Source organism: Perca fluviatilis, chromosome 3, assembly GCF_010015445.1.
Source record: "Perca fluviatilis chromosome 3, GENO_Pfluv_1.0, whole genome shotgun sequence".
Lineage (NCBI taxonomy): Eukaryota > Metazoa > Chordata > Actinopteri > Perciformes > Percidae > Perca > Perca fluviatilis.
In genome coordinates, this window is record NC_053114.1 from 15,489,132 (window position 1) to 15,512,669 (window position 23,538).

General features: G+C 37.1%; 1 protein-coding gene across 6 annotated transcripts; it reads left to right on the forward strand.

Annotated features, from left to right (window-relative positions):
- Positions 1 to 1,267: 1,267 nt before the first annotated feature.
- Positions 1,268 to 15,319, forward strand: cpeb1b (cytoplasmic polyadenylation element binding protein 1b). 6 transcript variants are annotated; one of them, XM_039795721.1, is made up of 12 exons: positions 1,268 to 1,404; positions 1,653 to 1,821; positions 3,977 to 4,198; positions 6,493 to 6,722; positions 8,032 to 8,233; positions 8,368 to 8,481; positions 9,791 to 9,895; positions 10,405 to 10,541; positions 11,893 to 12,091; positions 12,453 to 12,547; positions 13,346 to 13,426; positions 13,865 to 15,319. In XM_039795721.1, the coding sequence occupies exons 1-12, from the start codon at positions 1,372 to 1,374 to the stop codon at positions 13,973 to 13,975; spliced, it is 1,698 nt and encodes a 565-aa protein (XP_039651655.1). In that variant the 5' UTR covers positions 1,268 to 1,371; the 3' UTR covers positions 13,976 to 15,319. The 6 variants fall into 6 exon arrangements, with proteins under 6 accessions (XP_039651655.1, XP_039651657.1, XP_039651651.1 ...); XM_039795723.1 differs by having other exon boundaries at positions 1,271 to 1,404; positions 1,653 to 1,812; positions 3,950 to 4,198; positions 7,981 to 8,233; XM_039795717.1 differs by having other exon boundaries at positions 1,272 to 1,404; positions 7,981 to 8,233.
- The last annotated feature ends 8,219 nt before the right edge of the window (positions 15,320 to 23,538 follow it).

Sequence of the window (23,538 nt, forward strand, 5' to 3'; positions counted from 1 at the left end):
CAACTGATACTCAAAATGGAGTGAGTAGACCTACATACACAACACCCCTGGACTGTTGAAAACCTTAAATATTAGTTGTTTGTTCAAGTGTTACAAATAGACCAAGAATAACTCAGATAAAGCATTTGAGCTGAGGTCAAACAGTGACAGTTGGAAACCCACTGTGGCAGTTGTAATTAGTGGCAGCTAACTGTAGCATGTCACAGCTATACAGTAGTAGTAGCAGAAGGCATTTTGTTTTTTGAACTCTCGTTCAAAAAAACCTGACCAATGAGCCATTCAAAACAGCAGCCAACCCTCCCTCACTCCCCGAGCAGAGCATAAGTGGCATCAACAACATACAGTACACTACCCACCAGACATGAAAACTGAGGAAGAAGCACATTCAAATGGGAGCTTCTTAAAGAACAGCCAGAAACCCTTTTTGCTGATCTTTTTAGAAGTGGAGAAAGTAGTTATCTCATCTTCTACGCTAACAGACCCGAAACCTGGCACAGAGCCGTGATTAACCATCACCCTTCAATGGCAGTACCTTCGTAAATCCAAACAAGATATCTCCAAAGTCAAGTGACCTTAGGGAAAGAAATCTCAGCTTTCAGTAAACATTATGTAAAAAAAAAAAAAAAGCATGCTGTAGGCCCTAGATACACCTCCATATTACCTGGATTGCAATTAATCAATTAGAAATCTCAACAGTAAGATTAACTAACCTGGTTTCAGACCTGAATCGAACGAACACATCTTAGTTTTGTTCATTGATTTAAATAAATGAATGAAGTGTACTAAATGGAAATTCAGCCTGATTATTGAAGGGAAAAGCCTTTATTAGCACGTGTCATAAAATGCAAACATGGCTTTTAAAATATTTATTAATATACTTTTATATTTTAATAATAACATGGTGCAGACAAAAAACTGATGGATACTTGTACATTATATTAGTATTTATTGTATGGTATATCATAGCATTTGTTATAAATACTGGGACACGTTCCAAAATACATTGGGTAGGAAATATTTGGATACTTGGAGTATTTGTTTTTTTCCATAATAACGTGATGAGCTGCAGGTATACATATATGTTGTCCATTCAGAAAAACATTAATAATAAAATCCCAAACATCCATAATTATCTCTTTTCAAATTCTAATCTATATTGGCCATGATATTGACACGTGATTTTTATTTTGTCCGGGGTGCTCTTTGATGTTTGTCACGTGACCAGACTGCGAGGCCCTCGAGGCAGTGGGTTCAGATTCAGTTCATTCGCCGAGCGCACGTTTACTAAATTTAGACTAATTAGCTGGCGAGCAGACTTCATAAATATGACATTTTGTTGCTGCCAACGATTATTATTGTGACATTTCTTATATGCTATCAGTCCACAACATGGCGTTTTCTCTGGTGAGTTAAAAACAAAATTAAATTGGCGAATTAAACGTTAACATTTGACCTTTTGTGTAACATTAAACTACCACCGACATCTCTTTTAGGCGTACATTTTAATTCCTACCCCAAATAACTCCCTAGAGCTGTTTTAATAACGGTCGAAAACCGGTTTTCAGTCCGCCAAATGTATCCTAACCTCGAGCTTAACTTTTAGCATGGATGCAGAGATTAATGTACCCCCTCTCCTGTTTTCCCTCCTGCAGAGAAATGATCCCCGCAGGCCGGACAGCCCGGACTCCGAGTCGCCGGCCCTGTCCACCTGCAGCAACGCGGACATCTTCCGAAGGATGAACACCATGCTAGGCAACGCTTTGGATTTCAGCGGTGTGTGCACCACACCTAACACCAAGGGAAAGCCAGACCTGCTGTGTGGTAAAGTCTGTTTAGTATATTCCACTCTGCAGCAGGTCGACTTGGCTGCCAAAAGCAAGGAAAGATTTCATTCTTGGTACACTGCTGGTGTATAAACCAACATTTTAAAGAAACCCTGAAGTGAATCCATCTCCATCCACTGACCCTTACCCCTCCTGAACAAAGTTGAGCGGTTTTAAAAAAAATAAATGGTTTTATAAAGTTTTTTTTTTCCCTTTTTTTGTATTTTATTTAGTCATTTAATTGGGAAAGTTTTAGTTTCTGCTGTTTCAAAGCCATGAATACAATTTTGACACTAACCCTGAACACTAAATGAAGTCTTTTTTTTTTTTTTTTCCACTCTTGGTCCAAAGGTTATCAATTATGTTTAATGGATTAATAATTTTGTCTATAAAATGTCACAATTTATCAGAAGACCCAGGTGACCTCTACTCAAGTTTCTGGGTTGTCCGACCAGCAGTCCAAAAAACAGATTTAATTTATGATAATTAACAAACATTTGAGAAGCTGAAAATGGAGACCATTTGGCATTTCTTCTTAAATTAATTTTCAGTAGATTAATTGGCTAAACGTTTCAGCTCTAGTAACCAGTGCTACATTTTTATATTTTTCACATTCTAAAAATGCTTGAATCAGTCTGAAAATACCTACATGTGTAAGTTTCAATTGTATGTAAAGCCCAGTTTCCTAAGAACACACCACACAACCTCAGTGTCTTCAGTAGTAGCTATTGAATCTGATGTTGGATTTTCCTGCTGCTGTTTTGTGATTTGCATGTTTGTCGTAGCGACACATTTAGACTAGAATCCCATAAAATTATCATGAATGGAAGTTACAATACCACTACTTAATTTTTTTAACAAGATAGGTTTATTTCTTTTTTTTTTTTGTTTAAAAAGTTGCATCCCCAACAAAAGAATAAGCTACTTTACTTTGTCAACGAGAATTGCCATCTGTTAAACCTCCTTCACCTCGTCATTATCATTTGGGTGCCAACAGCTGATTCATGCTGCATCGATGGTCTGCAGCATTGCAGTGCTTTGAAGTTTTTTTTTTTTTTTTTTAGCTTGAGATTTGCCAAGATTTAAGCTCAGCACAGTTTCCTTTTGAATTGTTAATTTGCTTAAGGCATGTCCGCAGTCTTGTTACAGATGATATAGGTTTCACTCCGCTTGACATAAGCTGCAGTACAACACTTATGTTCTGTAGGTTTTTAGTGACGCGAAAGTGAATTGTATCTTGATGCAAACTGAGCTAAACTTCTGCTGTGTCCTCACTGCCCCACCACCCCAGCTTGGTGTTGCTGAATCAGGGCTGCAGCTGGATGCTTTCCAGGCCTGGGGAAGGGAGGAGCTGGAGGTGCAAATCGCTCTGTCCTCATCTGATCAGTGAGCTGCTACAGAGTGGCTCTGCATGCAGTGTTTGTTCACTGTTTTGTGTCCAAAAAATGGAAGAAAACACCAAATCAGTGTGCGATTTTTAAGTTATTTAAATCGTTTTCTGGTGGCTTATTGAGCATCCTCAACCCTGTGTTCGTTTTTAAATCCAGTCTGCTGAGTCATTCGCTCCCATCTCCCATGCTGCCTCCCACCATGCCGCTGTAGCTCAGCCCCTTGCCTCCCCCTCTCTCCCTCCCGCCTCTGTCAGCTCGGGATACAAGGCTAGACCGAGTAAGCAGCAGCAGCAGTAACGGTGGCAGCAGCTGTCCTAACGATTCAAGACGTGCTGTGCCTACCGGAGAGGGGAGTACTTCGATCAACAAGCCAATAGTTCCGACAGGAATTTTTCATTACACAGTTGTTAGGCAAGGAAGCAGGAAGGTGGGGGAAGGCTGATGTCATTAGCAAGGGTGTGCGAGTGCATCAGCAGCCATGTCACATGCTGCTAGATGGGTCAGTGATGCGGACGGAGATGCATGGCAGTTGCACCGGGCACAGAGGCAGCAGGTTAGCTCCCCTGTCAACCAGGGTAGGGGGAGATGTGGTGATCAGGGAAGTTTGTTTTTAAATTAGCTTTCTCTTTCCAGTTTTGTGTGACGAGTCTCTCCCTGCCATTTTCTATGTAACGCAGGCTGATAACAGTCCTTTTTAGCTGTCTTAACACTTACTCTCCCCTCTCTCTTCTAAATCCCTGAACTGGATCTTGGATCGGAAAGAGTCGGAGCTGGCTGCAGTGGGCAGCAGGAGGATGCTCTTCCCCAACTGTGGTGGCATACCCAGCTCCCAGGAGATGCCTTCATCCAGGGGCCCACCGGGTGTCACAGACCTGGGCCTGGGCCTCCAGTCTCTGCGGCTGTCTGGCTGGGACAGACCTTGGAGCAGCCAGGAGACAGACAACCACACCTCTCCCTCCAAGGTTCAGACCAGCTCACCCTCCAGTAAGTACCAAATCTTTTGTTTACCTGACTGTATTTAGGAAGAACTACAAAACCTGCAGCTATCGGTCTTCTAGGTTTTTATACCACATAATGTCCCCAGAGTGTGGTTGGTTGGTTGTTTTCCCAGGAGTGTATGATCTCTCTCCATGACCCAGTTTATTTGAGGGAGGATATTGTAACCTTTGAGGTTGGCCATTTGTGTCGCCCTCATTTGTATTGAAATATGTGGTTGTTGGTTATTAACAGCTGTCTGTGTGTGGGAACATTGGCTGTAGCGTCACTAGGGAGGATGATGTGGCAGTTTTGCTTTGCTGCATCTCTAGCAATACAGCAGGCCCAAACAATCCAGTGAAGCTACTTTTCTTTTCACCCACACCTACAGCACGTAAGATTTATTTTAGAAGTCATTTTCTAAATATTGAGGTACCTGTTGATCAAACTGACAAGAGATTTTTCAGGCAGAGTGCATAGATTTAGCTAGGATACAAACCAGACTAACTGTGCCAGTTAGCGGTTTAACATGCATGAACACAGATTACGTAAATGCTGACATTTAAGCTGTCACAGTTCTGAGATGAGCCTCTCTTTGGAGAGGTGTCTCAGGTCAGAACTTGTCCTGACCCATTTGTAGTGCTATAGTTTCAAACCAACCAGGCATAACTTCATTTATAGCTCTCTAAACTGGGCCCATAACAAAGTGATGCAGAGCTTTGAATGTGGCCTACAGTTGAATAATCCCCTCAGAGCCTCATGTTCCTGCGTTACAGGCCACGCAGTACATGTCAGTTGTCACCTGACTCACTTTCGTTATCAAGAGAAAGGAAGCTTCTGGCAACTACTTAAAGTGATGGTTCGGAGTAATTTCACCCTAGGGTCCTTTGCACCATGACCTCGAGCCAAACACCCCCAAGAAGCTTTTTCACCTGGGTCTAACATTGGGAGAGTTGGCGTAGAGTAGCGATATCAGCTGAATAGCTTAGCGCAGAGGCTAATGGACCCACGTTTGTATCTCGTAAATGACCCCACTAATAATGCCCAAAATGATACCAAACGTCTACACAAGTACATATAGGTTATGCATTCATAAAACGATGGATTGGAAAGTTTGTAACTACACCAGAAGTTTTTGAACACTTGCCTGCTCTCTTCTGCTCTCTGTTGCTGCTGCTACCTGCAGTTAGAAGAGTGCTTAGGGCGGTCTACAAATTACTACACCGGAAAGAGATGCAACAAAATATTTATTTAATGATTAAATAAGGTAATGTCTCCAAATTTACCTCAATTATTGTCTCCTGCTAGTTATACTACAGCACTTACTTAAAAATAAAAAAGTTAAATTAAAAATATTTTCGTTTGCATCTCTTTTCGGTGTTGTAATTTGTAGACGTCCCTAAGCACTTGTCTTACAGCAGCAACAGCAGAGAGCAGAAGCCAGCAGGCAAGTGTTATTTACATAAACTTCTGGTACTTACAAACTTTCCAATCCATCGTTTTATGAGTGCATAACCTATATGTGCTAGTGTAGACGTTTGGTATCATTTCGGGCATTATTAGTGGGGTCATTTACGAGATCCAAACGTGGGTTTATTAGCCCCTGCGCTAAGCTATTCAGCTGATAACGCTACTCGCTAACTCTCCCAGTGTTAGACCCAGGTGAAAAAAGCTTCTGGGGGGTGTTTGGCTCGAGGTCATGGTGCAAAGGACCCTAGGGTGAAATTACTCTGAACAATCACTTTTAAGCAATTGCTGCTAAACAGGCACTATACTTTGTTTGGGAAGGGTGTCGGATTAATTGGCCTCCAGTTTGCTGAAGGGAAAGGCGTTAAGCTTATGTGACAAGATTGTGTTTCAGGTTAGTTGCCAAGTTACAAATGAAAGTAAAATTTTGAAAATGCTTCAAGCATTGACTTAAGCATTTCGTCTTCCTGTTGGTAGCTAGCTTGCCCATCAAGTATCCTCTTCTACATGCAAATTTAGAAGAGTTCTCTCAAAACCAGTGTGGTTTTGTAGATTCAGCACACAAACCCAATCTTTACTTTGTTCTTTTATGGAAACCTGTTTTGCAACTTGATTTCTTTTTTAATTGCAATGCCTGTGTGCCTGCTGACAAATCGATATGGCTCTATAGATTCAGCACACGCGTCCCAGCTTCAGTTTGCTCATCCACTTACAAAACTGACTACATCAAACGAGCTAAGGGGTAATATCACCATGGCTACTTGTACAGATCACACTCAAATGGCTGAATCATCTCACTAACATTGTAAATGGTGTAATTGTCCTTTTTTCTCCAGTGCTTGGTATACTGAACAGCCCCTTCAGTAGCATCCTTGGGAAGCCCCCAGGCTACATGCCCCCAGAGTCCATGAGCATGACTGCTGACTTCCTGGAGAAGTTCCCCAGCATGGCTCGCATCTCAAACCGTCTGGACTCAAGTTCCTTTTTGGATTCTCGCTCCAGCAGTCCTGAGGACTCGGAGACCAGTGGGTTCAGCTCTGGCTCAGACCACCTCTGTGACATGCTGGTAAGGCTTAGGATACTTTCATGTGTTTTTAGGTCTAAGGTTGTTAGGGGATCAGTCAGGTGGGAAGTATTTGTCTCAAACTTTGATAGGCTTTACTATTAAAACCAAATATTGAGGCAATATTGATTGGACAGCCAGGTCACCATATGCTAACCTGTATATGCCATAAATTATCAAATAGTGGCTTGGGCCTTTTTTTTTTTATTTAAAACAGGTTTTTATTCTAGATAGCCCTGTATTCCTAATTTTCCCTGGAAGTATATTTTAGTTTTTTTTTTTTTTTTTTTTTTCTGATCCAGTTTTAATTCAAATGAAATGGTTTACCTGTTATCTTGATAAATTCAGGAAAATGCACATTTCCACAGCACTAACTCAATCACTACAATACATATACTACATCCTGTCATGGTATAATCACCACTGTGTTGGTCTGAGTTATGCTTACAGAAATATTGTTCAAACTTTTTTTTTTTCTTTTTTTTCAGTTAAGCTTTGGTCAGTGAAACTAAACACATCCTTTTAAAGTGGCTCTAAGGGCTAGACTTTTAATGGGAGGAAGTCTTAAGTCTCACTGACAGTAGCTTACAATGCATTTCAGTCACCTTGCTGATGTAGACTGGGTTATGTGAATGTAGAATATTTGGTGTTCCAGGCTTAGACCTTAGCGTTCCCCTTAAGAAAACGCTAGCTCAGGCTCTTAAGGAAAGCTAGACTCTGAGCCTGCAGGTTGATGCTGGGTAGGAGGTGGGGCTTTATCAAATGCTGTACAAACAGCAGCAGTGCTGCCGGCATCAGTAGCGGCACGTGTCAGCGTAGCTTTCGCGGTGGCAGGCGTGCAGCAAAAGAGTGAACAGAGCATCAACCGCTTCAGTACGCCTCCATGATTGTAAAGGTGCATTTTAATTTGTTTCAATGAGAGGAGAATACCATGTGAGTAACTGCAGACTCAAACTGGATTCCTGAAGTAGCTTGCAGGCTTCACTTCATTAGTGGAGGATATCTGTATTATTGACAAGAGCAGCAGATGGAAAGTGATAGGACTCTGTTGTACTGATGAGATTAGTGAAATGTACATTTGCTGAACGTTGTATTCCACTACTCCTCACGGCTATATATCTGACCTTTTTCAGCAGCTGGTCTTTGTTTGCTGTCTTTATTTGAGAATTTGTAGTAATTGATTCAAACTCTATGGACTGATCACATTTGATATGCCTAAACCATATCAAGTTTAATTGTCTGGACATGTCTTTTTGTCCAGTCAACTTTGCGAATTTCCCCTCCCCTGCCTTATCTGGCGTCAAACATGCAGAAGGATCTGCTGCGACTGGGCTCCCGTCTGGACCCCCAGGACTCCAGCTCTCCTCTGACTCCACCATCCAGTGCCAGCCCTGCCTCAGCCATTTCCCGCCGCTGGCGTACTGGCTCTCCCTGGCCTGGTGCAGAGCTGCTCGACCAGTCGGATGATACGTTCAGTATTGAGAGGGAGGCCCGCCTGCACAGACAGGCTGCAGGTAAATCTAAAATTCATTTGACTATCGCCTCACCTATAGCTCAGCTTTTAATGGTATACATGGTGGTTGTGGTGGCTTTGTGGATAGAGGAGACCTCTGAATTTTGGCTTATCCCCCTTTTCTGGACTGATCAGCTGTAAATGAGGCCACATTCACCTGGAGTGGTCAGCTGCCTCCCAGAAATAACAAGGATCCTCTGTACTCCTGCAAGGTCTTTCTTGGTGGCGTGCCCTGGGACATCACCGAAGGTAATTGCTGCTTTCATTTAAATTTTAGTGCTGTAATCTTCTTGGGTTGGGGTGTTTATTTTATTTTTATTTTTTTTAAATATAACAAGTGCGCAGCCCTTAATGTGCTTAAATCCATATCTCCATAATTCCGGTTTGGGTGTAATCTTGCAGCTGGATGTAATGCTGCCAGTAATGCTGCCAATGTTCAACTGCCGCATGCGACCCAATGGATTTTAATGTACACAGTTAGCCTGGTTAACACCAGACCCTTCTCAGTTGTAACGAGTGGGTCTCTGCAAGGTTAATTTGCGGCTCATTTCCAAAGGGGCGTCACCATCGGACACCGCTCCAATTCCTCTTGGCACATTGGATAGTCTTTTTACCAATCAAACAATCCGGGTGATGTAGCAGCGGCATCAACGGGTTGCTGCGCTTCGGTAGCAGTCATGAGAGCAAATCTCAAATTTGCCGGAAGTTCGTCAGGGTTTTCCCAGGCTAGTACACAGTGCCAGGGTTAGCATTGCTAATCCTCTACCAAGTTTCACAGGTTGGTGTAGCCATAGAGCATGCCCTGCTTTAGTATATTCAAAACACAAATGGGACCATTAAAAATGAACTGGTAGTCTCCCCCTGCTGGAAGTCATAAAGGGAGCAGGTTTGACACGCTTCTGGATTGGATCTATTTTTGGGCATTATGCTTGGAGGACAAACGAGAGATTTAACTTCCTTTTTTACACTTTTTTTTTTTTTTTAGTGAAACTTTGCAGATTCTCAACCGGCTCTGTCACTGCAGCACAGGCAGTACATGTCGATGAGCACCCAGGCTTGCATGAGATGGATATAAAAAATAATCTTGAATATTTGTCTACAGCCCTAATTCTTTTCTCAAAACAAATTCGACAAGGCAAAGATGGGCATCACGTTGAGAACCGCTGTAAAACAAGTTAGTTTGTTTAAAGTTGGTTAGTAAATTGCTTCAGTAGGGTTTTTCAGATCACTCTTAATTTAGCAGCACTTTAATGTCCACCAGGAGTTTACAGGAAGTAAGTGGTGTTTGTTTTGTGTTTTTTTTTGTTTGTTTTTTGACTTCTTCTTTCTCAAAAGTCTTTTAGCTTTGTTAACCAGTACCTAGTTGATGGATTCAGCTAATGTCTAGCTATAAATTCCAAGCAGTGAAAAGCTATCAAAAAATTAACCATGACCTAAACCTACATTTTGCACCCATTCAAACTAGAAATGCAAACACTTTAAGGAAGCAAGACTCATTGAAATACTAGTTCTATTTTGCAAGACATGCAAAATGGTTTATCCCTTTTTTTTATTTCAGCTGGCCTGATCAACACCTTCAGTGGCTACGGCCCTCTGACTGTGGAGTGGCCTGGTAAGGATGGAAAGCACCCTCGCTGTCCTCCCAAAGGTAATGTTGCTAAAGGTAACGACAAGCTGGTAGGCAAATTTGTTTTTTTTCTTCCTCCTTCAGGGTGGCACAGTGGTGAGCAAATGGCATGCTGGTGAGTTTGTTGCTTTTTAGGGCTACTTTGGATGGTGATGCTGGCATTTAAGTGTAGTGTTAAACATGGTGGTAGATCCAAGGTGTAGACAAAACAAGAGCTGCTTCATAATGCATTAGATCTGTGGTTAATGTTAAGTTTGTGAAAGCCCCCCCCCCCCGAGGTATTGACTCACTGGTCACTTTTAGGTGGTTGGCTTGAACAAGTGTTTGAGCGTCTACTTGTGACTGCTTTATTATATTCTGAGATGCCGTTTAAAACATGATTTTCGGGCCTTTTTAAAATTAATTGCAAATTACTTTCTGTTTTGTTTTTTAACAGTACTTGCTGGCTGAACTTTAAGTTATTGCCCCGAAGTCTGGATTCTCACAATACTGTGGGGGGGGCCCCCCACATTTCTATATCCTAAAAGTATTCTGTATGTTTTTAGGCTATGTTTATCTGGTGTTCGAGAACGAGAAGTCTGTGCGGGCATTGCTCCATGCCTGCTCCCAAGACCCGTTTCACCCAGAGGACAACCGAGAGTACTACTTTAAGATGTCCAGTCGCAGAATGCGATGCAAGGATGTGAGTAGAACATGCAAGGCACGATCATGCTCTCGGCAATCAGTAGTGGAATGTAACGTTTACTGTACTAGAGTAGAAAATGTATCTGACAGCCTTACAAATTAAGATTTTTGCATACAAAAACATGAAAAGCTTATTATAATGTAAACTACCAAATGGTATATAAAAGTACATCTGAAAAAATTAATTGATAAAATTATTGGCAACAACTGTTAAGTAGCCAAACATTTCATGGTTCAATCTTAACTGAGGATTTGATTTTTTTTTTTTTTTTTTTTTTTTTTTTAAATGATTTTGAGGTTTGGACTAACGAATTTCTTTTTACAAATCTATCAATTAATCAAACTATTCAGTGGATGAAGAGTTGCAGTCCTATACAAATTACCTCCTGCTTTTACATTAATGCAGGAGTAATAATCCATTGGTAAAACTGTCACAAGGGACAGTCTTTATTACTTACAATAGAAGTAAATTGTAATGGTTCTACTTGCAGTAACATGCAGGACTTTACCTTGTACTGTAGTATTTTTACAGTGGTATTTGTACTTAGCAAAGGATCTGAATACTTCCTCCGCTACTGCAAGACTGCAATATATGGAGTTGCCAATTTATTAGGTACTACAATATCTACAGTTATGCAATCCAGTGCTCATAGCCTTGTCATTGACACTTTACCCACCCCAAAATATTACAAATGCATTTTAGAATAATGAAATGTAAAGTTGCACTTTATATTACCGTACATTGTAGATGGTCTCAACAAAAGCAAAGAATGAGCTTCTAATATAGTGTAGGGCTGACTTTTCACATGTGGGTTGCTCCCGGATTCTCCCTACAGTAGAGCTAGTTACTGTAATTAAATTCTTCTTTTGAATAGACTGAAATGTGTCTGAACTGTAGCACCAAGAATCAAGCTGTCAGGACTGAAAGCTGATCAGATTTGTTTCATTGTTCTCTAATCCCATTAGCGCTGAAATAATTTGTGGCATAATTTATAATCCATTTAATTCAAGTCATACCAAACCTTCACAGCTTCCTGCATCTCAATTGAGAGCATTTTCAGCTTTTCTATTTTGTCAATGTAAAATTAAATGCATTTAGAAAAGTTTTCTCGAACAAGCCAAATGCAATCTCTTGTTTTAATTGGAAAAGAAAATTGTCAATGGTCATGTTAATCATTTGTTGCAGCTGTAGATCTGATGGTTCTTTTTTTTTTATTTTTATTTTTATTTTTTTTATTTTAAGAGAAATATTCCAAACCTTGCCAGTTTTAGACTATTATCAGATAAGGTTTTTGTCGGAGGAATATATTAAATAGTTCCTGTGACTTGCGTCCCCTTTCTGGTTTCAGGTGCAGGTGATCCCCTGGGTGATCTCCGACAGTAACTACGTGCGCTGCCCCGCCCAGCGTCTGGACCCCAGTAAGACGGTGTTTGTTGGCGCGCTGCATGGCATGCTGAACGCTGAGGCCCTGGCCAGCATCATGAACGACCTTTTCGGAGGAGTCATGTACGCTGGCATCGACACGGACAAGCACAAGTACCCCATTGGTGAGACCACGGGTGTTGGGTCCCTTTTTTTTTTTTTTTTTGTGAAACATGTTAAAGGTAAAACATTTTTTGTTTTTTTTTCGTGTGTGCATGCAGTTTGTAGATATCTTGTAAGCTACTAAGGGCATACTAATGACATTGTTTTCAAAATTAATGGAGTAATATGTTAAGTAGCTCCTGTGACTTATGTCCCATCAGTGTATACCCTGTACTCATAAATGCAAAATTTGTAGATTTGTAATTGATAATCCTTTACAGTGCTGACCATTGAGGACACAGAGGAAGCTATCTAATATGTTTCATAAAAAGCTACTGTGCATAATATTTTTGCCATGTGCGACCCGACTTTTCTTGTTTGCAGGCTCTGGACGTGTCACTTTCAACAATCAGCGCAGTTACCTGAAGGCTGTGTGTGCAGCGTTTGTGGAGATCAAAACTCCAAAGTTTACAAAGAAGGTAGTAATTTACTCTGTAGTAAATTACTTTTCACCACTGTTAATTAGGGAGTACAGGAACAAGTGCATTTACTCATGTACTGTTTTGAGGTACTGCAGTATTTCTATTTTATGCTAAATTATATTTTTACTGCACTAAATTTCAGAGGGAAATGCTCCACTGCATTTATTATAAAACTTTAGTTAGTTTGCAGATTATTTTATTAGAATTTAAAAAAAATTAAATTTATTATAGATTAAACTACCTGGCAAAAAAAATTAAAATGAAGTAGAGGGAGACCTCTTCCTGCAGCTCTCTCCTCTGTCCAGCCCCTCCCATAAGACGAGCATGGTCACACACTGGCTTCATACAGTAACATTTACGAGTAAGAGTCATTAATTTTATCCCAAATGTCGTCATAGCGGCAATTCTAGGAGAGTGCTCATACGGTTTGCTTTGTAAGGCCCGCTGCATACTGATTGAAGGCTCTAGCTAGCTACAGAAACATGACTTGGCTGCCGCCGTGACCCTTTCCGAACAAGGGGATGGGCTGTGTGAGGAAACGTAGACTCAACCAACGAGCAGACTCATCCCTGTTGTGGAACCTTGGAGTGACTATTTATTAAAATGCCAGTGAAATTGCAAATTACAAATCTGCTTGTAAAAATACCATTTAAGTGCTTTTAAGTTATAAAGATTCATTTGAGTAAGTTCTCACTTAACGTTTTTTTTTAATTTATTTTTTTTATATTAAATCTACTTTTACACTTAATGTGGCTGCTGTGAACTTTGTACGATGGCTTTGGCTTCTCTCCTCAGGTGCAGATTGACCCGTACCTGGAAGACTCCATGTGTCAAATTTGCCTTCGCCAACCTGGGCCTTTTTTCTGCAGAGACCAGGTCAGTGGAAACTTGTGCTTCAACAAATGTCTGTCCTGCTAGCAGCGGGTTGTGGCTAGTCCAGCACTAGATCCTAAATTTCTTGCTCTTAGATTGCAAATGAGTTTGGTGTTTTTGGTTCAGAGTATAACATGTTCAACTCCCTGAGTGTATCTAAACCAAAAAGGTAACCTTGTTTGTATCCTACCACAAAAATCAGGAGATTCACTGCCTTTTTATTTTTAATATTTCATTCCTTGTGTCTGCTTGTAAAGATGAATAGGTCTGGAAAGATGATTTTTGTAGTTGCAGTTTTTGTTTTTAATACATGGCAATATTAATAGCTTTTTCATAAGGCATTTTTTTTTTTTTTAGATTAAAACAAAAGTAAAAAACAAGTGCATGAGTTGAGTTTAAAATAGATCACCTGAAAATGTTTTTCCAACTGTCAACACACAGGCCTGCTTTAAGTACTACTGCCGCTCTTGCTGGCACTGGCAGCACTCCATGGACATCTTGAGCAACCACCGGCCCCTCATGCGCAACCAGAAGAACAGAGACTCCAGCTAAAGCAGATGGATCCAAACACTCTGAAGGGCCAGAGGAAGAGCCCCTCTCAAAGGGGCGAGGCTGCACGCCAAGGAGAGCACGTGTGCCAGATGTCCCTCGGTACGAGGGCACCATGGCACTCCACCAGGCACTGGGGATATCACTGTAGAAAATGTTCACTTTTGCACTTGCTACATTTTTGCTGTTCACAGTGGCACTATGCACAGTGACCTTGTTGGGAAAGACAAGGGGCCCTTCACACTTATGCATTTTCACAGACTTGCTGACAGACAGAAAGATGTGAGTCAGCCTAAGGTTAAGAAGTGGATGAAAAGGCCAATTTTTTTCTTTTTTTTTCTTTTTGTTTACTTGTGTTGCATAGTGAAGAGCAATCACGCAAGTCTCATTGCCGTTCATTGGCAAATGCCATACAGTGCCTTTAAATTTTTATTTTCCTCCCCCTGCTCCCTCCCTCCCCTACCCCCAGTTGGCATCTGTTTTTCCTGTGCAAGCCAACTGGTGTTTCTTACTTTTGGGAGTTGAATGTTGGGCTTCATTTAACCAGTCGCATTTCAGACATTTTTACGCAGTTTTTTACTAATTTGTACACAAACGGTTTTAAGTCATAACATGAAAATTTTGAACAGAACTACCAGGCGGCTGTTTATGGGAAAACCCCTCCCCTTTTTTATTTTTTCATTTTTCTCATACTTTTTTTTTTTTTTTTTTTCGTGGCTTTTTCTTTTTTTAATTTGCCCTTCCAAGTTTCAGCTAAATGGGCACAAAATGTTGGAAGTACTACTTTAACTTGCTTTGTTGGTCCAGTTGTATTAAATGTGTAACATTTGTACACTTCAACTGGGCAATCCATCGTTTCTCAAGCACCTGATGGATCCTGTTGAGAGAGTGAATGAACATTTGTTGTACTAAGTTTGATTTTTGCACTTTTTAATTTGCACGTGTGGAGAGGTGGCAGTGGTTTTTAATCACTTTTGTACATCAGCACGGGGACACGCCTATGTTGGAACAGCTGCTTGTTTCCTGTTGAATGTAAGAACTTCCACTTAGCTGACGATAAACTTAATCTATCCAGAGCTTGAGTAGACCCCAGTAAATGATTCCATGCTTTCTTAATCCCATTTTGCCTTCTTGTTCCAGTTGGACATAAACTCATAATAAGCTGTGTGCCAAAGACCAAGTGTCTTTTCTTTATCCATTACGTTTGTCATGCTGAGCTTGTTGTCCCTTAGCCCAGCTGCTTTTTAGAGTTTTGAAAGTCTACCTCATTGTGGTCTGCCAAGTTTGCTGCTACTTGCAGTTGTGGAATATGTTCAGATTGGGCACAATAAAGGTGTTTAAGCATTACTGGACATGTCTGGACTCTTCATTAATTTAGGGGTGGTACTTTGGAGTATTTTGGAAATCCTAGTTTCGTTAACCTTAAGTCATCACTGAATTAGTTCATTGCGGATGATGTTTCAAGTTAAGTTTTCAAATCACATTGGCCACAAATTCCAGCAATTTCCTCAACCTAGACACGGGACTGCAAATTAACTTTGTGCTTAAAAGAGGAAATTTTACAGGTCAATGAGCCATGAGTACTACAGTGATACTTTCTGTACCAGTTCTTGCCAGTTTACTACAAATTGGGTTGTGTGTGTGTGCGCATTTCCTGTCTCAGGTGCTTTATCAACAAATGACAAATCCCTTTCATATATCTCAGTGTAAAGGGGTTTTAATACAATCTTAAAGTGTATCATAGCAGCCAGATTGTTGATGCAATTTAACTGGAATATTCCTTAAACTATTCAACTTCCAAAAACCTCAGCAAAGCAGTACGTACTGAAACTGAAAAACCAGAAACTAGCTAAGCCTGGCCTAGCATACTCAAAACAAATTGATAACTGTTTCATACAGCGTGCGCATACTACTGACCAACGCAGTATGCAGACAGTCATTACTATAACGGGCGTTTTTGAGTGAACGAAGATGATTGCGTGTGTCCTATGACCTTTTATGGCATACTATGACAATTGGTATGGCATACTTTGAGCTGCTTTGACTTATTTTGACAAACTATAAATTATGACATTACGAAATACTGACTTATTTGACAAAATATGACCTTTTAAAAGACTACTATACTGACATTGTCTAGACTGCTGGGGGACTACCTTTGACACACTGAGCTTTTCTTTCCTGTTTTCATCTGTGTGCATTCATGTCCCAGTAATGATTGTTACTAATGGCTCTGGGGAGCTTATTCCCTGGAGTCTGTGTTTTCTCCACTTTCTTGGATCAGGGTGGCACCTAAATCATGGTTGCAGCTGCCAGCGTGTTCCTGCTCAGCGTCCTGCTACATCCTACTACGCCCTGAACTGCTACAACTATTATTTCTAGTCCTAGTTCCGTTATCTTTGTTACTATAATTGCCAACGTTCAACATACCCATAACCGGCACCGGCAGATGTCCGCTCACCAAGAGCCTGGGTCTGTCCGAGGTTTCTGCCTAAAGGAAGTTTTTCCTCTCCATTGTTTCTCTAAATGCTTGCTCTTGGGGAAATTATTGGAATTGTTGGGTCCTTTATAAAGTGTGGTCTAGACCTACTCTATCTGTAAAGTGTCTTTTTATGATTTGATACTATAAATAAAATTGAATTGAATTTTCTACGACATAATTACTTTTTTACGACTTTTTATTATGACATACTATAAAAATACAATGTTTTATGGCACACTATGACTTTTATGGCATACTATGACTTTTTTTTATGGCATATTATACTATGACTTTTTAATTTCTTTGGCATACTATGACTTTACATTTTTTTTATGGCATACTATACTATGCTGTTTAGGACATACTATGATTCTTTTAATGGCATACTGTACTATGACTGTTTTATGAAATACTATGACATTTTTTATCATACTTTATTACTTTTTATATACTTTTTTATACTTTATACTTTTTTACAGCACAATACTGACTTTTTATGACATTATACTATGACTTTTTTATGACATGACTTTATGGCATACTATATTATTTTTTATGCACACTATATAACTTTTTGATGGCATACTATACTATGACTTTTTTTATGACATACTATACATACTATCCCATCCTTTTGTATGAAATTGTTCAAAGTGGATTATTGATAAATGACTTAAGCGATCATTTGTCTGTTTTTACCATATGTGACATGCAACCTGAGATATACAAGAGCTCACATCAGCCTTCATATTTTAGAGTGAGAACCGAGAAAACAAATGACTTTAGGAGTGAGCTTTCACAACAAAACTGGTCAGGTGTTTCTGTGACTGATGTGAATACAGCATATGAAACCTTTTTAAATATGTATATATCTAGTTTTGATAAATGTTGCCCACTAAAGCTGTCAAAGAAATCCCCTAAAAGTGATAAACCTTGGATGACAGGATTAATTAAAGCATGTAAAAAGAAAAATAGATTGTATAAAGACTTTGTAAAAAATAGGACACCTAAATGTGAGGCCAACCATAAGCATACAAAAATAAATTGTCAATTTATTTTTAAAATTGTCAATTTATTTTTGTATACAATAAACAATTGAAAAGAAAAAAAAGGAAATATGAAAACATGGAAAATATGTTTGAAACCTTTTTAAATATGTATATATCTAGTTTTGATAAATGTTGCCCACTAAAGCTGTCAAAGAAATCCCCTAAAAGTGATAAACCTTGGATGACAGGATTAATTAAAGCATGTAAAAAGAAAAATAGATTGTATAAAGACTTTGTAAAAAATAGGACACCTAAATGTGAGGCCAACCATAAGCATACAAAAATAAATTGTCAATTTATTTTTAAAATTGTCAATTTATTTTTGTATACAATAAACAATTGAAAAGAAAAAAAAGGAAATATGAAAACATGGAAAATATTAAATAATATAATTAAACCAAACTCACAACATATTAAGTTACCTGAATATTTTGTGTACAATGAAACTGTTATGAACAATAGCATAGATGTGGTCAATGAATTGTATTAATATTGGGGAAAACATTGCCAAATCAATTGATATATCTAACCAAAGTCAAAATGCTACCTGTGAAATGAAAAGTAGAATAATGCAGTCCATGTTCCTGGGTGAGGTTAAGGAAAATGAAATTGCGTCTATTGTTAGCAAATGTGAAAATAAAACATCTACTGATAGTGATGGACTGGACATGACCATTGTAAAAAGGACCATTGACTGCATTATTAATCCTCTGACTTTTATTTTTAATTTGTCTATACATTTGGGTGTTTTTCCTGAGAAGATGAAGGTCGCCAAAGTCGTTCCACTTTTCAAAAAGGGAGATGTACATCACTTTAATAACAGACCAGTGTCATTGCTCTCTCAGTTTTCTAAAATCCTTGAAAAGTGGTTTGCTCAAAAACTAAATATTTTTTTAGAAAAACAAATTAATTACTGAAAAACAATATGGCTTTAGAGCAAAAAGATCAACAGCTTTGGCATTAATTGAACTCATAGAAAAAATTACATCTGCAACTGAGAATAAGCAACACACAGTCGGGGTCTTCATCGACTTAAGCAAAGCATTCGACACCATAAATCACAGTCTGCTATTGTCAAAATCATACAACTATGGCATTAGGGGTCTAGCTCATAAATGGCTCAATCGACAGCAGTTTGTTCAAATTAATGGTCAAAAATCTGAGTTAAAAGATATAATATGTGGAGTTCCACAAGGGTCCGTTTTAGGCCCATTACTTTTTATTTTGTTCATTAATGACCTCTGCGAAGTGTCTAAGGTAGTACAGTTTTTGATGTTTGCCAATGATACCAACATTTTTTATTCTGGAAATAATCTGTCAGAAATTATAGAAAATATAAATTCAGAAATGGGAAAAATTAATAAATGGTTTGACAAAAATAAATTATGTTTAAATTGGGAAAAAACAAAATACATGATTTTTGGTAATTGTAAAAAGAATGAAAATGTAAGAATAGCAATTGAAGGAACTGATATTGAACTAGTTAATGAGATAAAATTTGTAGGTGTTATTTTGGATGATAAATTGAATTGGAAAGATCATATAGTTTATATTAAGAGTAAAGTTTGTAAAAGCATTGGGGTCTTGTATAAAGTTAAAGATGTTTTAGATTATTCAGTGTTGCTTATGTTGTGCAATTCCCTAATACTCCCATATTTCGGATACTGCACAGAAGTTTGGGGTAATACATCCCTACTAACTAACTGTTTTTGTTACAGAAAAAAGCATTAAGGATTATCAACAAGACAGGCTACAGAGAACACACTAATAGTTTATTTATAAAATCTGGACTTCTAAAATTCAAAGAATTGGTTGATTTGAAGATTTAGATTTTTATGTGGAAAGCTAAGCAGAGAGTTTTGCCTATGGTTTTACAAAATGTATTTACTCCTGTATCAGAAGAAGATGGCCATAGAAGGCAATATCATTTTAAAACTCTTTTCGCACGTACTATACAAAAACAGAGGTGTTTGTCCATTTACGGAGTTAAACTGTGGAACACTTTGGACTATGAACTGAAGTGCTGCAAAAGTGTTTGTAAATTTAAGAATTTGTATAAGAAAAAAATACGGGAATGTTATAAGAAAAATTATGACTAATACGCTTAAAATGATGATAATTAAATGTAAAGATAGGTAGTACTGATAATTTTTGGTGTTTGGGGTGAGGATTGGGGTTGATCCACTCATGAAGCAGCTGTTTTTTGTTTTATATTTTTGTTTTTTTTTATGTGCACAAATAAGTGACAGGTACCATAAGATTTTCTTCTTCCTGTTCCTTTTTTTCCATTCATGCATGTTATGAATGAATGAATGAATAAATGACATACTATACTATGACTTTTCATGACTTACTATACTGTGACTTTTTAAGACATACTATACTATGACTTTTTCATGGCATACTATATGACTTATTTTATGACATACTATACTATGACTTTTTATGACATACTATGACTTTTTTATGACATTCTAAACTATGACTTTTTATTACATGTTTAAGGCATACTATACTATGACATTTGTATGGCATACTATACTATGACTTTTTATGATATTCTTACGACGTACTATACTATGACTTTTTTATGACATGCTGTATGACTTTTTATGACATACTAAACTATAACTTTTTATGACATGCTATACTATGTCTTTTTATATTACTTTTTTATGACTATACTATACTGACTTTTAAACTGGTGGGGGAGGGGGTATAGCTTCAGACACAGCACCCTTTCTCTTCATAGGTTTGCCTTGGACCAGCTTCTTAGTATGTAGAAAAAAAGTTATAAAAAAGTCATAGTATAGTATGTTGAAAATAGTCATAGTAAAGTAATACAGAAATAAGTCATAGTATAGTATGTTGAAAAAAAGTCATAGTATAGTATGTTGCTAATAGTCATGATATAGTGTGTTGAAAAAAGTCATGAAATTTATAGTATAGTATGTGCAAAAAGCCATAATATGACAAAAAATGGACCATGTATGTTTAGAATTGGTGTTTTTGTTTCTCACAGGTGTTCAGTGTCTTGCTGAAGGACACTTTCATGCACTATCATGTCGAAAACCGCCATAAAACAACCATGGTATAGTATGTCCTAAAAGAAGTGATAAAAAAGCCATAGTATGTTGAAAAAAATTATAAAAAATATAAATATAACTACAACTATAGTATAGTATGTCGAAGTAAGTGATGAAAAGCCATAATATAGTATGTCAAAAAACGCCAGAGTATAGTATGTTTAAAAAAGGCCTTGGTATAGTATATTGAAAAAAAAATCATTGTATGTCGATAAAAAGTCATACTATAGTATGTCGAAAAATGCCATAGTATAGTATGTTTTAAATAAGCTTTAGTATAGTATGTCGAAAAAAAGTCATTGTATGTCGATAAAAAGTCATACTATAGTATGTCGAAAAACGCCATAGTGTAGTATGTTGAAAAAAAAGTGATAAAAAAGCCATAGTATAGTATGTCGAAGAAAGTGATAAAAAAAACATAGTATACAATGTTGAAGTTAGGGATAAAAAGCCATAGTATAGTATGTCGAAAAACGCCATAGTATAGTATGTTTAAAATAAATAAAAAAGGAGTAACAGTTACATGCAGAATGAGACTGATGAGTCAAGTTTCTTGATTTGGAAAAAAAATCTTTAAAAAAACGACAAGGTGAAAGACAAACACATCTTATTATTTTATAGTATGTTGAAAAAAGTGATAAAAAAGCCATAGTATAGTATGTCGAAAAACGCCATAGTATAGTATGTTTGAAAAAAGCCATAGCATAGTATGTCAAAGAAAGTGATAAAAAAGCCATAGAATAGTATGTCGAAAAACGCCATAGTATAGAAGGTTTATAAAACAACCATAGTATAGTATGTCCAAAAAGAATTGATAAAAAAGCCATAGTATAGTATGTTGAAAAAAGTGATAAAAAAAACCCATATTATTGTATGTTGAAGTAAGTGATGAAAAGCCATAGTATAGTATGTCAAAAAATGCCACAGTATAGTATGTTTAAAAAATACCTTAGTATAGTATGTCCAAAAAAAGTCATTGTACTGTATGTCGATAAAAAGTCATACTATAGTATGTTGAAAAACGCCATAGTGTAGTATGTTTAACAAAAATCCATAGTATAGTATGTTGAAAAAAAGTAATAAAAAAACCATAGTATAGTATGTCGAAGAAAGTGATAAAAAGAAAACATAGTATACAATGTTGAAGTTAGTGATAAAAAGCCATAGTATAGTATGTCAAAAAACACCATAGTATAGTATGTTTAAAAAAAGCCATAGTATAGTATGTTTTATAAAAGCTATAGTATACTATAGCTTATAGTATGTCAAAGAAAGTGATAAAAAGCCATAGTATAGTATGTTGAAAAACGCCATAGTATAGTATGTTGAAAAAAGTGATAAAAAAGCCATTGAATAGTATGTCGAAAAACGCCATAGTATAGTATGTTTATAAAACAACCATAGTATAGTATATCCAAAAAGAATTGATAAAAAAGCCATAGTATAGTATGTTGAAAAAAGTGATTAAAAAAACCCCATAGTATAGTATGTTAAAGTAAGGGAAGAAAAGCCATAGTATAGTATGTCAAAAAATGCCACAGTATATTATGTTTAAAAAATACCTTAGTATAGTATGTCCAAAAAAATTCATTGTACTGTATGTCGATAAAAAGTCATACTATAGTATGTTGAAAAACGCCATAGTGTAGTATGTTTAACAAAAAGCCATAGTATAGTATGTTGAAAAAAAGTGATAAAAAAGCCATAGTATAGTATGTCAAAGAAAGTGATAAAAAGAAGACATAGTATACCATGTTGAAGTTAGTGCTAAAAAGCCATAGTATAGTATGTCGAAAAACACCATAGTATAGTATGTTTGAAAAAAGCCATAGTATAGTACGTCGAAAAAAAGTGATAAAAAAGCCATAGTATAGTATGTCGAAACACACCATACTATAGTATGTTTAAAAAAAGCTATAGTATAGTAATTCAAAGAAAGTGATAAAAAAGCCATAATATAGTATGTTGAAAAAAAGTAATTGTATGTCGATAAAAAGTCATACTAAAGTATGTTGAAAACGCCATAGTGAAGTATGTTTTAAAAAAAGCCATAGTATAGTATGTTGAAAAGAAAGTGATAAAAAAGCCATAGTATAGTATGTCGAAGAAAGTGTTAAAAAAAACATAGTATACAATGTTGAAGTTAGTGATAAAAAGCCATAGTATATTATGTCAAAAAACACCATAGTAAAGTATGTTTAAAAAAAGCCATAGTATATTATGTTTAAAAAAAAGCAATAGCATAGTATGTCGAAGAAAGTGATAAAAAAGCCATAGTATAATATGTCGAAAACCGCCATAGTGTAGTATGTTTAACAAAAAGCCATAGTATAGTATGTTGAAAAAAAGTGATAAAAAAGCCATAGTATAGTATGTCGAAACACACCATAGTATAGTATGTTTAAAAAAAGCTATAGTATAGTATGTCGAAGAAAGTGATAAAAAAGCCATAGTATAGTATGTTGAAAAAAAGTAATTGTATGTCGATAAAAAGTCATACTAAAGTATGTCGAAAAACGCCATAGTGAAGTATGTTTTAAAAAAAGCCATAGTATAGTATGTTGAAAAGAAAGTGATAAAAAAGCCATAGTATAGTATGTCAAAGAAAGTGTTAAAAAAAACATAGTATACAATGTTGAAGTTAGTGATAAAAAGGCATAGTATATTATGTCAAAAAACACCATAGTAAAGTATGTTTAAAAAAAGCCATAATATAGTATGTCGAAAAAAAACGCCTTTGTATAGTATGTTGAAAACAGTGATAAAAAAGCCATAGAATAGTATGTAGAAAAAAGTGATAAAAAACGCCATAGTATAGTATGTTTAAAAAAAGCCATAGTATAGTATGTCGAAAAAAAGTGTTAAAAAAGTCATACTATAGTATGTCGAAAAACGCCATATTGTAGTATGTTTAAAAAAAAGCCATAGTATAGTATGTTGAAAAAAAAG

Bases quoted from the DNA above. Each gene is read 5' to 3' on its own strand.
- cpeb1b (XM_039795723.1), top strand. From the start codon at position 1,372: ATGCTATCAGTCCACAACATGGCGTTTTCTCTG. The intron at 12,092-12,452 runs GTGAGACCACGG...TCTTGTTTGCAG, and splicing joins CAAGCACAAGTACCCCATTG to GCTCTGGACGTGTCACTTTC. The intron at 12,548-13,345 runs GTAGTAATTTAC...TTCTCTCCTCAG, and splicing joins CTCCAAAGTTTACAAAGAAG to GTGCAGATTGACCCGTACCT.